The 12698-nt window shown below is 46.7% G+C and overlaps 1 protein-coding gene across 1 annotated transcript; it reads right to left on the bottom strand.

The window, feature by feature from the left end:
• Positions 1-297: 297 nt before the first annotated feature.
• Positions 298-12469, bottom strand: DLL4 (delta like canonical Notch ligand 4). The gene is made up of 11 exons (XM_038139143.1): positions 11399-12469; positions 11009-11272; positions 10486-10546; positions 9530-9799; positions 8767-8827; positions 8521-8651; positions 6971-7140; positions 5625-5844; positions 4463-5171; positions 3606-3714; positions 298-2159 (listed from the first exon to the last, which is right to left on the bottom strand). Exons 1-11 carry the CDS (start codon positions 11450-11452, stop codon positions 2154-2156), a joined length of 2055 nt encoding a protein of 684 aa, XP_037995071.1. The 5' UTR covers positions 11453-12469; the 3' UTR covers positions 298-2153.
• Positions 12470-12698: the final 229 nt, after the last annotated feature.

Genomic DNA, 12698 nt, shown 5'->3' with positions numbered 1-12698 from the left:
AAAAGAATGTGTGTATATATATACGTGTGTGTATATATGTAATTTAAATAGTTTATCACAATATAAATATGTATAACATTTCAAAATGTCAGATGAATGCCACTCTGCTGAACAACTTTGTTGACATGTGTTAACACCAAAACTTTTTTTTACAAAAAGCAGCTGACATCAGTTGGTGTGCAAAATGTAAATGCAGGGACCAGGCAGGCGAGGTTACTTCTGGGGGGCTTTGCTAACTTTGGCTGTCACAGAATAACATGTGTAAAAGGACAAACCACAACAAACTTTGTAGTAGCAGGAAAGTATTTTCATTGCTTGAAAAAAAAAATAAAATTCAAACTTTGTCATCACATTAAAAACATTACATGAGAAGTAATAAACATATTTACACTTCTGTTTTGATTATAAATATACATTATATACAAAATAATGTTATAAAACGTAGAAAGTTCAGTGCTTCTGATTTTTTTTAAATTACTGAAATACTAGTCTTCAAAATAAACTACAAACAGACAAACTAAAACCCATATTATTGATTTCTGAAGGTCATCTTCAAAATGGTCCTACGTGGTCAGAGCAGAAGGTCAGTAGTGGACAATATGAAGGGGTCTTGTCTGCACAGTTCAAGGGAGTAGATGGGCTAGTCCAACAGGCTTTACAAGGGCAGGAATATCGCTGTCAGAGAGATAGCACAGTCCGGGTTTCCTCTCAGGGATCTTGTTTCTCCCTCCTCATTCTGCCCCTTGCCCTGGTCTCATTCATGAGTGTCACGGCACTTTCCACTGGGGTGTCCGGTATTATTGCTGTAAATATGTATAGAAGAAAGGAGCTTCTGCCCGCCTCTGGCTGCCAGGGACAGACACAGCGCATTTTCCATGGAGCACTGGGTGGGTATGAAAGAAACAGGATGAGCCTAAAACCTTCTAACTTTAATCTCCACCTGTTTTGGCAGGGGGCATCTCAGCGAGTGCTTCACTACTAGGCATTTAGAACTGGGATGAAGAACAAGAGTTGGAGTTTTGCAACCAGATGGAGAAATGGTGGGGGGGGGGGAGTAAGTGGGTTCTGTCACACTGCTGCTGCTTCTTCAGAAAGTAACAGCTGCAATTTTGAGACTATTTGCAGTAAAAGGTGGCACCTAATTCAGAAACACTACATAAACCCCTGAATTTGTGTCAAAATAAGGCAGGGGGAAGAGAATGAGGAAGGAGAAGAAAACAAGTAATGTCTATTCACAATCACTGGTAGTGCAAAGGGCATGAAAACGGCTGAGGCAGCTCAGCACATAAAGGTTCTAGGAGCTGATTGATTTTAAACGCATTTGTAAGGCCTTATATAGAGCTGGGATCACCTCCTCCCTATCAATGGGGACGAGGCAGTACACATTCCTTATCACAACTTCCACAAAAATCATGTTCCACATTGTGGCTTGAGTCAATCAGTTCTCCAAAGCATCACCAAATGAGTTGACACGTAGATTCGGTTTTCTTCTTTCCTCCTCCTCTCACCCCTTACACAGTCTCCAGTACATGCAGCAGGAGAGAGGAGATGCAAATGGATGTTTAGCAGGAAGTATCAACTACCTCTGCCCAGTACTGTTCAGGTAACTGCAAAAAGAGCAGTCAAGTTTCTGTTTGGGCTTGTTAGATTCTCTTGACACATTATAGGCACTTTTAAACCCAGAAAAAATTGAGACCTCATTTATACTGTATCCGTTATCTGCATAGCAATGTGTCTTGCTTCGCACCTTCCATGGCAACATCTGTGACAGTTACGTGCCTCCTTATCTACCAGCACCTCCCATAACCAGAGTTCTGGAAAGCCAGGGGTCTGTCCATGAGGAACTGGCCTCAGCATCTTTTAAAACACCAACATTTTTAACCTCTCTCTTCCCTCTGCCTCCCCTTTTCAATAGCAAGTGAGATTTCTGGTATCAAACTTCAAACAAGGGCAGTAAGAACAAAAAGGTGTATTGCATCTTTCAGTAAATTCACAGTCTGTCCAGTTCACTCAGTTCCATCCTCCGCCTGAGAGCAGCAAGTTGCATGTAATTAAAAACAGTCCAATCCAGTTCTGAATTGTAAACAATGCAGCAGGAACGTCCATCTACTGGCATCATCAAATCTGAGGTGCAAATGGTCTGATCTTCAGTCTTATACCTGTCAGGATATAAAATACCACCAGGAATGAGAAGGAATCACAGCATGCAGAGTAGTGCAGAACTAACAAACTATAATTCAGCTATGTCAAACCTAAACAATTTAAGCCAAACATTACTGCAGCTAAACTCTTAGGGCTTAATGTTTTCAGTTGGGTCCAGAGGCAAAGAATCACCAGGAAAAAAAAAAAAAGTCATCTGTGTGATGAGTGGCCTCTCTACCTGGCCTGAGGGGGAGAATGTTTACAAACCTGGGTGCTTAACATTAGGGATCTGTAAAAAAGTACATGGTATAGCTAAATAGCTTGTGTTTAAAAGCATTAAGCTTGCATGGTGTGCAGAGAGATTCTAGGGGTTGTCATTCTGAAAACAGAAACATTTCTGGAGATGCCTGATGTAAATTTGGGAGCTTAGCTTTGGTCAGCAAGATCTTTGAAGATACAGTACTTAGGTCACAATGAGAATGAAGCGTCTAGCTGTCATTTGTATCTCTGAATCCTTTCACTTAGTCTTAAACTTTTAATATTGTTGGTTGACTTGTGTTCCAGCTTGCTTTCAAGGGGAAATCTGATATCCACCTTGGAAAGGCAGACTGAATCCTGCAGATCTGACTTCACAGATCACTGCTGTATGGCACAGCAAGCTTCTCTTTCCAACAGGCTGAAATTAGTCCAAAAGATGACTACACTGAAGAAGGCAGGTATTGGTTAAAGTCAAACTGCCTTTAACTTCCACTGAGACTTTTTCCAAAGGGCTGGTAGTTCTTCAGGAACTACTTGGTTCCTCAATATTTGCTTTTCAAAGTCTTTTAAGTTCAGTAGTATTAGGCTTTTCTTTTTTTTTTTTTTGTATCCAACTTTTCAATATAACATAAAAATTGAGATGTTTTTATCAGTAACAGCATTAACTTCTGCTAGAAAGTATTTAGCTGGAGCTTAAATGCTAAGAGGTTGAAATTACCTTATAACAGACTCCCTAAATGGCTGTTATGCCTATCCACTAACACATCCTGCTACCTTCCATCTTCAGCTAGAAATCTATAGCTATGCCTGTTTCCACAGAACAAAGATTATCCATTGTAGTCACAGGAAAAAACATGGCTTTACATCAATGGGCCTAAGAACGATTATTATTTCCATTTTTTTCTGACCACCTATTTAAGAGGAAATAATCCTACAATGTGCTGAATTTTTATAGGCTGATGTTCTGTGTTTTCATCTACCACTGACTTATCTATGCCCAAAACCTCTAGTTTAATAAAGTCAGAGCGGCTTAATTTTTTTATTTTCCCCACTGCATGTTCTGTGTGGGCCACAGAAGAGGACAGGATAATTCTGGAAGCATCATGATCCCTGGAAATAAGGGAACCTTCTCAGATACAATACCAAAGGATAATTTACCCTTTTACCTTGTGAATTAATGCCTGTCCACCTCAGTACTTACTTACCTCTGTGGCTATGATGCACTCATTCCTTTCTTCTGTTATCACAAAGACGGACTGGTACATTGAATCCCTTGGAGAGCATATCGCTGATATTCTGCATTCTGGCTTTTCACTAAGGCAGAACAGAGAAAAAAGAACATTAGCTGACTACTGACAAGCATGACTCTCAAAATCTACCATGAATATGGAGCGGTGGAACGAGATAGCCATGAAGGTGTGGAAGGGAAGTGCATGGGATCAAGTTTCACACGTTCTGTGTCTGTCGGGATATTATGCTAAAGAAGTGGAAATAAGGAACAGCGAGAGTCTTCCTATGCTCCTGCCATGTCCAACCTAGCAGCGGGTTCCTCAGAGCCCTTGGTCTAACAGCCACATGCAGATCCCAGTCAAGACCTTCAGCACATGAATCAGAAGACTGATAAGCTACTGAACACCTGCCCTTTTCTCCTTTTGAAAAAGAGTAGTTGTTTTCACTCCCATCATTCTTTTCAGTAAGCAGACCATCTTGCCTTCTTACAAAGTGAAATACTTATTTTTAATCACTGTATGCCTTTGCTGTTGTTCCTCCAAGATATACTGAGGAAGGAAAGATACTTCTTACTTTCACCACTGGCCTAGCCACTCCAGTTCCTTCACATACCAGCAGCACTCTGCACAAATACTCAAATTAGTGGACTTAGCTAAGGATAGCACTTGGTTGTGACACACGTACTCCAGTATGAAGATTCCTGGCTTTGATCTGGTTTCTTTTGTATTTTATCTGCTCGAGGTTTCTTTTTCCCTCATATGCTCGCCTGCTTCTAGACTGATATGAAGATGAGTGGCTTTAAGAAAGACTGTAATAAAAACTGCATTCTCACCTGTGTAGTCGGAGGGGAGATTTCTCTCCTAAACACTTTTCACTTTTGTAATATTTATCTTCCGGTGTCCCTCTACTTGTCAGGTCTTTTACCAGATTGTAGTCCAGTTTATGGTTCTTGGGTTTGTAGTTTGATTTCTCCAGCCCACAGTCCACTTCAAGGTCTTTATTTTTATTGGTGTTTTTCAGCTGGGAAGCTGGAATGAGATTGTCCTTCTGGAAGTCAGACAGGTTGTTCATTGTCTCCAGCTCTTGCTCTGGGTGCATCCTCATCTGCCTGATGACCATTGCTATCATGCAGAACAGTATGAGCAAAGCCACCAGCCCCACCCCCATGGATATAGCAATCCAGGGGACTGGTTTAGGAGGAAGCGTAACGGGCACTGAATAAACTGGCAATTCACAGCGGTTGCCCATGAAGCCAGAAGGACAGTAGCAAACAAAGTTGGCACTATAAAGTCCACTGTAGCATGTGCCCCCATTCTCACATGGCCCAGAAGCACATTCATCTCTGGTTTTGATGTCACAGTTCCTGCCACTGTAGCCTGGCATGCATGTGCAGGTGTAATCGTTGATTAGATCATGACAAGTTCCCCCATTGGAACATGGGTTTCTGGCACAATCATTGATGTTTATCTCACATTTCTGACCAGAGAAACCAGCCCGACAGCGGCACACACGAATCTGCCCAAGGTAAAAGCAACTACCATCTGAGGGGGAAAAAAGTGAAATAAAAATTAGTTTTCAATGCACTTCACTCAGAAATCTAAACCCTTCTCTGGTCAGCATGTTATACTACCTCAAGGAGAGAGAGGTTATTTTACAAAACAGCCGCACACCTAAAAGTTCATTCTACTTTACCTAATTGTATCACTGCGCCTTAAAATTATGCCCCTTCTAAGTATGTAATAGAGTTAATTTAATTTAATTCTGCCATCTTCCCCACCATATGATAAACCTCATGCATTGTTTTGTTGCGTAGAAAATGCCAGTGCAAGTCCCGCCCCAGCAAGAGACTAAAATTAGGGTGGATGTGGAATACAGCGGGGGAGAGGGACTAATGTTCTAGAGGAAGAGTAGAGGTCAGATTGGATTTCTATCACTTCTGCACTGAAAAGCACAAATGAGTCAGGGTCATGAGATTTTTTGACAAAAAGACTCACCATTTGCACACGGGTTGCTTGTGCACCTGTCTACTTTTTTTTCACAGTTAGACCCTGTGAAGCCGAAAGGGCAAACGCAAGTGTAGCTGGCCCCTTGCTCCTTTTCCAAGCACGTGCCACCGTTGAAGCACGGAGAATCTATACATGTCAGAGCGCTGTGCTCACAGTGACTGCCATAGTAGCCAGGGGGGCACAGGCAGTGATAACCGTTCTCCATATCCTGCAAAACACAACATTAGGCCACTGTTATTTCATGGAAAGAAATGATAGCTCCCTACATGCTTAGTTCTGGCCAGCAGCAAGCGCTGTTCAGTCCCCTCTCATCCACAGCCTGATGTGGCAAAAGCGACATCAGGAGAATAAACAACTGCAGGTTGGACTGTGAGGGACAGAGTGGTGGATCAGCCATACTCAGCGCACAGGAGTGACCGTGCAGCTACACACGCAGAGCAGATGCAGGTGTAGGGACCACACAGGCAGCTACACAAAAGCATTGCTAACACCACTACTCTCTAATGGGATCCAGAGATCTTCCCAGACGTCTTCCCAGAGCAGAGTGTATGTGTTGACCTCACAGCTGTGATCAGGCCATTTATCCTCAGTGTGAGAGCCCTTTTTTATTTCACAAGGGTTTAAGTTGCTTTGGTTTGCCTAAGTCCGACCACTTAAATCATAACAAACTCTTTCTTCTTTCCAAGGGCTATATGTCCAAGGCCTTGGGAGAAGGGAGGTAGGGTCTTGTGCTTTAATCTAAAAATTGCATAGGCTTTAATCTAAAAATGAATCAGATTACATTTGATATCTATAATCAATCAGCTTTTACTAATCCATCATTGGTAAGAATCCATCATTAAGTGGATCCAAAAACAGGCTGAAACACGAAACTATGAGAATCCAAAAGTGTGGAATTCTGTTTTACAGAAAGTTTCAGCTGATTGCCCCCATATTGTTTGAACTATCCTCTCACGTTCTATAGCAGAAAGCAAAATTTTCTTTTATTTGCTATTAAAATACAGACTTAGCGCATTTCTGTATGACCGGTGGTTTGAGAACCTTATTTTTAACAGATCTGCTCCCTCATCAACCCTGGATCTTGCCAAGCTCTCATAATGGCTGCCACAGAAACCCAAGGATCAGTTGACCAGTTCTCATCTAGATGATACATCTCCTCCTGTAACAGACTTCCTCCCCTGACACCTCTCAGAAAGGGTTCAGTATGATAGTTGTGAGCGTCAGTAATGAACCCGCGTCCTATCGAATTCCCATTATGTTGTTACAGAACCACTGCTGAAAAGGTACACCGGGGCTTGCTGCACACAAAGGCTTTACATTTGAAATGCCCCTACCGTGCAACTGCCGCCGTTCCTACAGGGATTGCTGTCGCACTCGCTGATCTCGTGCTCGCAGTCGACGCCGGTGAAGCCAGGTTTGCACGCACACGTGTAGCTGCCCTGGCCGGTGTTCATGCAAGTTGCTCCATTCTTGCATGGCCTGTGGTGAGTGCAGTAGTTCAGATCTGCAAAGGTACCAGGAGTTAGGAAAACACGTCTTTGACAGCTGGGAAATTATACACATACAAAAAGGCTTCAGTCAAAAAAAAAAAAGACAACTTCCAATGAAGCATTTCATTTTGGTATCAATGGGAATACTGGAGATTGTTACCCGGGTTATTTTCAGTCATAATCAGATTACCATCTATCACTTGAGCTTTGAATTTTGAGAGAGCTGGCAAAAATATAACTTTCTTAGTGTTTTGGTATATTCTCCCTTTTTTGTGGACATAGAACTGTTAGTTGCAATGGGATTTAGCTACCCAACTGGAAAGTGTACTTCAAAAGCGTGTGCTCTCCAAAACACACACCACAGCACTAGGCCAGTTCACGTACACCATGTTACACACTAAAAGAGTGAGCTCCATCTTTAAAAGGTGTGCTCTTAGGCACATTCTGTGTGGCAGGGAGGAAAAACAAATAATGTTTTGGCTTTGAGGTTTAAACAAACACTAAAAATCTTTTATTGTTTATTTGCTCTTTTGTTATGGATGTTAGTAGAATAAACTGTCAAATGCTCTGCCAAGCTCGATGGTTTTACATTTTTTTCCTTTAAATTTGAGACAGAGGTTAAGCATAAGTTCATAGGACGTAAGTAAGAAAAGCTTTCTTATCTCTATAAATATTATAGAGTAATTTGAATGCAACTGCTTAATAGGTAACTATAAGCAGAAAAAAATCTGCAACTTTCCAACTTTCCTGCTCAATTCATCCTTCACCATGTTAATCCTATAACTGTCCTGGAAACACTTAGCCTGCTTTGAGCACTTAATGATCTCAGTGCCAGCAGTGCATATATGGCCTTGAGGACATGACTGCTCAGCTGGCTACAGTTCAGTGATTCAGTGGGTTGAATAGGTGGAAGTGGTCTGGTGTACCTTAAAATGGAACCTGTACTTTTCATTCTTGCATACATGATTTTTCTCTCATGCTCCAGACTTATCACATGAGTTAACTTCCTTGTATGCAAAATAAGGAAGGCCCAAATGATGGTGTTTACTGCTGCTGGAAACTATTTAGTAAACTCTTATACTTGTACAAGGAATAAGTTAAACTTAGCCTGAGCAGGCAGAAAACTTGTCTGTTCAACACTCATCAAGATTGTTAGGTCCTTCTCCAAGAGAAATTTCTTTTGCAAGAAAAAAAGCTGCAGCTACCGAAGAGGTTTCCTTGTTTTCAAACAAAATTACTACAAGAACTGTTATGTAAGGCTGCAGTGGTACAAACGGATGCCTGTGAAGATGTACCTTGGGGAAATTTAATTCCAGATCCAGTGGGTCAGATTCCTTGGTGCACTACTAAGGACTACCCAACCTAGAGTAGTAAGTGCAAGCTTCAGAACTAACCTTGATCACAGAAGAGGCCACCCCATCCTTCATCACATATGCACTGCCATTGTGTTTTACAAGTCCCGTGGCGGCAGCCTATATGGGGAATGCATTCATCACAGTAGCGGCCTTGCCAACCAGGACGGCAGCTAAAAGAAAAGTCCAATTAAAACATTAATGACATGGAGAAGAGTTTAAGTTTCTATTCTATGTCACAAGGTGACACTTTAACTGATGTTCAGACTGCATTTGCCATCTACTCACATGCACTCTCCAGGCTTGTTGCAATATCCATTCTGTTCGGTACATCCAGCCAGACAGATGGCTGTGAAGAGAACATAAAAAAGCATAAATGTTTAGGTAAATACACATGGCACTACAGAATACACATTTAAAGGATAAAAAGCTTTTAAAAACACTTTAAAAAGAGTTTTACACTTTCAAAGCTTTGTTTTAAAACTTCTTGGTACGGGGAGTTCTGAAATAGGAGGAAGTAAACAGGGAGAGCCAACACTTGACAAGCTGTCCTTTGGTTTTTCTGTTTATGCAACAAGCATGAACTCTTGCAACTCTTGCTAGAAAAGCAGCAAGGGAAAGCGGCTTTGGCTTGTGCTAATGAAGGGCTGAAAAAACCCAATGATACCCTGAGCTCAGAGTAAAGGCCCCCACTACTACACTGCAACACCCGTCTCATGTTCTCTGGCTGCAGGAATGGTTGGTGGCAGACTTCGTGCGAGCAAGCTGCTACCCTTTTACCTTGCAACAGCTACTGCTATTCAGGGCTATCAGCCAAGGTCCCTTTCCTGCCAGCTCGCTCTTTGCCGCTAAGGCTCGCATAGGTGCAGCACAGCGCTGGGTGGTTGCAGCAAAGGGGCCAAAGTCCTCAGCGCGCAGCTTTGCCTCTCCAGGCAGGGAGTGGAGAGGTCGGCACGAAAACACGGCCCGGGCCACGGGAGGCCTCCGTGAGCTTTAGAGCCGCGGCCGACGCCCGCCGCGCTCCCCCCGCGCGGCTGCCCGCGGCACTCACGCTCGGTGCAGTACTCGCCGGCCCAGCCGGGCAGGCAGGCCAGGCTCCCGTCGGCCGCGCACACGTAGTGCCCGAAGCGGTCGTCGCGGCGCTTGCAGAGGCGGGAGCAGCTCTCGCCGTAGTAGTTCTCGCTGCAGACCACGCGGTAGGAGTAGCGCAGCTTGGTCAGCGGGCCCTGATGGACGTCCTGCGACCAGTCCTCGCCCACCGACAGCGACCGCTGGATCGACATCTGGCTGATGAGCCACTCCTGCGGGGGCGGCCGGGAGCCTGCGGGAGAGCGGGCGCGGGTCAGCGGCTCTGAGCCCGCCGCGTCCCGCCCCGCCGGGCCAGCGGAGCGGGATACCCCGCGAGCACATGTACACATGTACACACACACACACACACACACATATACATATACATACGTATATATATGTACACACACATATACACAGGCACGCGTGTGGATGGATGTTGATGTATGCAAGGGTACAAAAAAGGTGGCCACCAGGGTGTGCGATCGCGGCCGGGCCAAAGGGACTCAGCCGAGGGGCCTGTGAAAGGAGGGCTGCTGTGAAATATCCTTTTCCTCTCCTCTCAGAAAAACATCCCAAAGCCATTATTCCTTTCCAAAGGGCGGAATTCGAGCAAGGTGTAAAATACAGGAAAAGGCGGACGGGGCTTGCTGGCAGGCTCCCGGCTTTCTCACCGCAGCCCGCCTCGCTTTCCCACGCCAAAAATAAACCGGAGGAAACGCAATTGTGTTGGAGATTAGGCCGGGGCAGAATCAAAGCGGCCCCTGATGGATATCGTTGGGGGACCGGCTCCTGATGGTGGGATAAAGCCGGCCCCGGAGTTATGGCATAAACAGCTGAGCCGGGGGGGCCGCCGGGCCCGGGGGGGACACTCGGGACGGGCCCCAGGCCGCTCCCGCCGCGCGGGCGCCCCCTGCCGGCGGCGCGCGCAGTATTCACCTTCCGGCAGGTAGTTGTCCGCCGGCGCGTGCCAGGCCTGGATGATCAGGGAGAAGGTTCCCTGCGGGAGAGAAACCAGCGTCAGCCCCGCACCCCACCGCGCACAGCCGCACCGGGCCCAGCCGCGCCCCACCGCGCCACCGCACACCGGGCCGGCCCTGCCCTGCCCTGCCCTGCCCCGCATTTGCGCTCTCTCCCCGCGGCTACATACTTCCCTCCTTCCCTCCCACAGACCACGGATACACATCCCCACCTCCAAGCCCCTCAGCCCCTTGCTTTATTTCTCTTAGTAACATTAGTTATCCCAAGTGCTTCTGATCTGGATGAGTTTTTTTCATTGCGCTTTTTTTTTCCTTTTCTTTTCTTTTTTTTTTTTTTTTTTTTATTTTAAAGGAAGTTCTGGAAATAAATCTAAAAGCAAAAGTAGTTTGTTTACATTACAGGTTATCAGCCCGCCGTGGCTAGCCTGCTCTTGCCACCCTCCTGCCCCACCATCAAAATCGGGTTTAAAGTAGAATCTCACCGGCCACGTGAAGTTAAAGGGCAGCTTAATGGGGCTGTCAAATCTCTCTGTATCCTTGATGCTGAAGGAGTTTATTCCCAGAACCGGGGTGATGATGCTGCCGAAAGTGCAGGAGCCCGGGGAAACCACTGCCTGAAAATGCTTCAAACAAACGCGAAAGAAGGTCCTGCAGTGGGGGGAGCAGGGCTTCCCGCTGGCCAGAGACGCGTGGCTATTCACGAATTCGTGTAGCTCCAGCTGGAAGACGCCGGAGCTGGACACCCTCTGCACAAAGGGGAGACACACAAAATAGCCAAATCAGACCTTACCCGGCTTTGCCATGCAAACTTGCTTCCATCACCCGCTTTACATTTCGCGTACCCTTTTTATTTTTTTTTCGTGTGCGATTACCTGCTGCAAAATCGTTAACAGAAACGTCAAGCCAAAGATGCGCAAGGCTGTCATCCTTGTGTTATTCGAGCTCCCAGTTCTTAGTGGGTTTAGTTTTCCTTCTGTATTCCTCAAATGGACCAAGCAAGCGCTTCTCGGTCGAGGGAGAAAAGAGGGGGGACACGGCGATTCTCCGGGAGCAACCTGCTCTTCCAAATATTCCCCGAGCACCAGCAGAAATCGGAAGGTAAAATCCAGGTGTCGATCCGTCCCCTTCTGGAAATTAATCCTGTAGCCAGCCGCCGACCTCTGATCGCTGTCGTCGCCTTTATAAACTCCGAAGCCGGGTGGGTTTGGTGAGAGACGCGGAGGGGAGTGCTTAGTGTGGAACCGCTCCTCCTTTAACCGGTGCTAACAGCGCTCAGTAAATGGAAAACTTGCTTCGCTTCGAGCTGTTTATATAGTTGCCTCGCATCCTCACAAGCTCATTATGTAAACTGTCAGTCAGACTCACGGGCGATCCCTCCCCTTTTCCATCTTTCCTTTCTGGAAAAAAGAACCAAATGTTGCGGAGAGCCCTCATATCCCGAATTAATACCCTGCTGCCGCCGCCGCCGCCGCCGCCGCTGCTGCCGCGCTGCCCGCCGAGGAGCCGAGCTGATTACGAACGAGCCGAGCATCTGTTGAGATATTTACGGCGCTCACACTGGGAGAGAGAGTTCCCTCGAAAATCAGACGCCTCTCCACAGGGCAGCTTTCTACGGCGGTCGAACAATAGAGGATGAAATGTTTCAAAAATACTCTCGTTAGTTAGTTAGTTTGTTCGTTCCCCGTTGCCCTCCACCCCACAACTCCACGCGTGTCCCCCCTCCCCGGCCGTGTCCCGGGCGGCGGGACGGGGCGGCGCGGTGCCCTGCAGCCGCGGCCGGCCGGCGGGCAGGAGCTGCCCTGCCCGGCGGGGGCTGGCCCCGGCTAGAAACCAAAAGTAAAACGGTGTTTGCCCGGCAGGCGGGCACCCGGGGCGGCTCCCGGGGCGCAGCGCCCAGCTCTGGGGCGCCCGTGCCGCAGGCGCGGCCCCATTCCTGACCCGGCTAACGCAGCCCGCCGAGGAAGGGGTGGGTGATGGCAGGGGAGGCGGGCACGGCGGCGATCGACGGGCGCTCGGTCGCCCTTCCGAATTCGGTGGCGAACGAGCGCTCCTGCGAGGTGGCCGAGGTCGACAGCAGGGACGGAGCTGGGTTTTCCCCAGGCTGTCCCGACTCCCAGAAACGTGGGCAAGGGGAAAACTCGGGCGCCTGCAGGCAAGCGGGGCGGGAGCGGG

The sequence above is a fragment of the Motacilla alba genome, chromosome 5 (assembly GCF_015832195.1).
Source record: "Motacilla alba alba isolate MOTALB_02 chromosome 5, Motacilla_alba_V1.0_pri, whole genome shotgun sequence".
Classification (NCBI taxonomy): Eukaryota; Metazoa; Chordata; class Aves; order Passeriformes; family Motacillidae; genus Motacilla; species Motacilla alba.
Note: the sequence above shows the minus strand (reverse complement) of the source record. Positions and strands in the feature narration are given on the sequence as shown.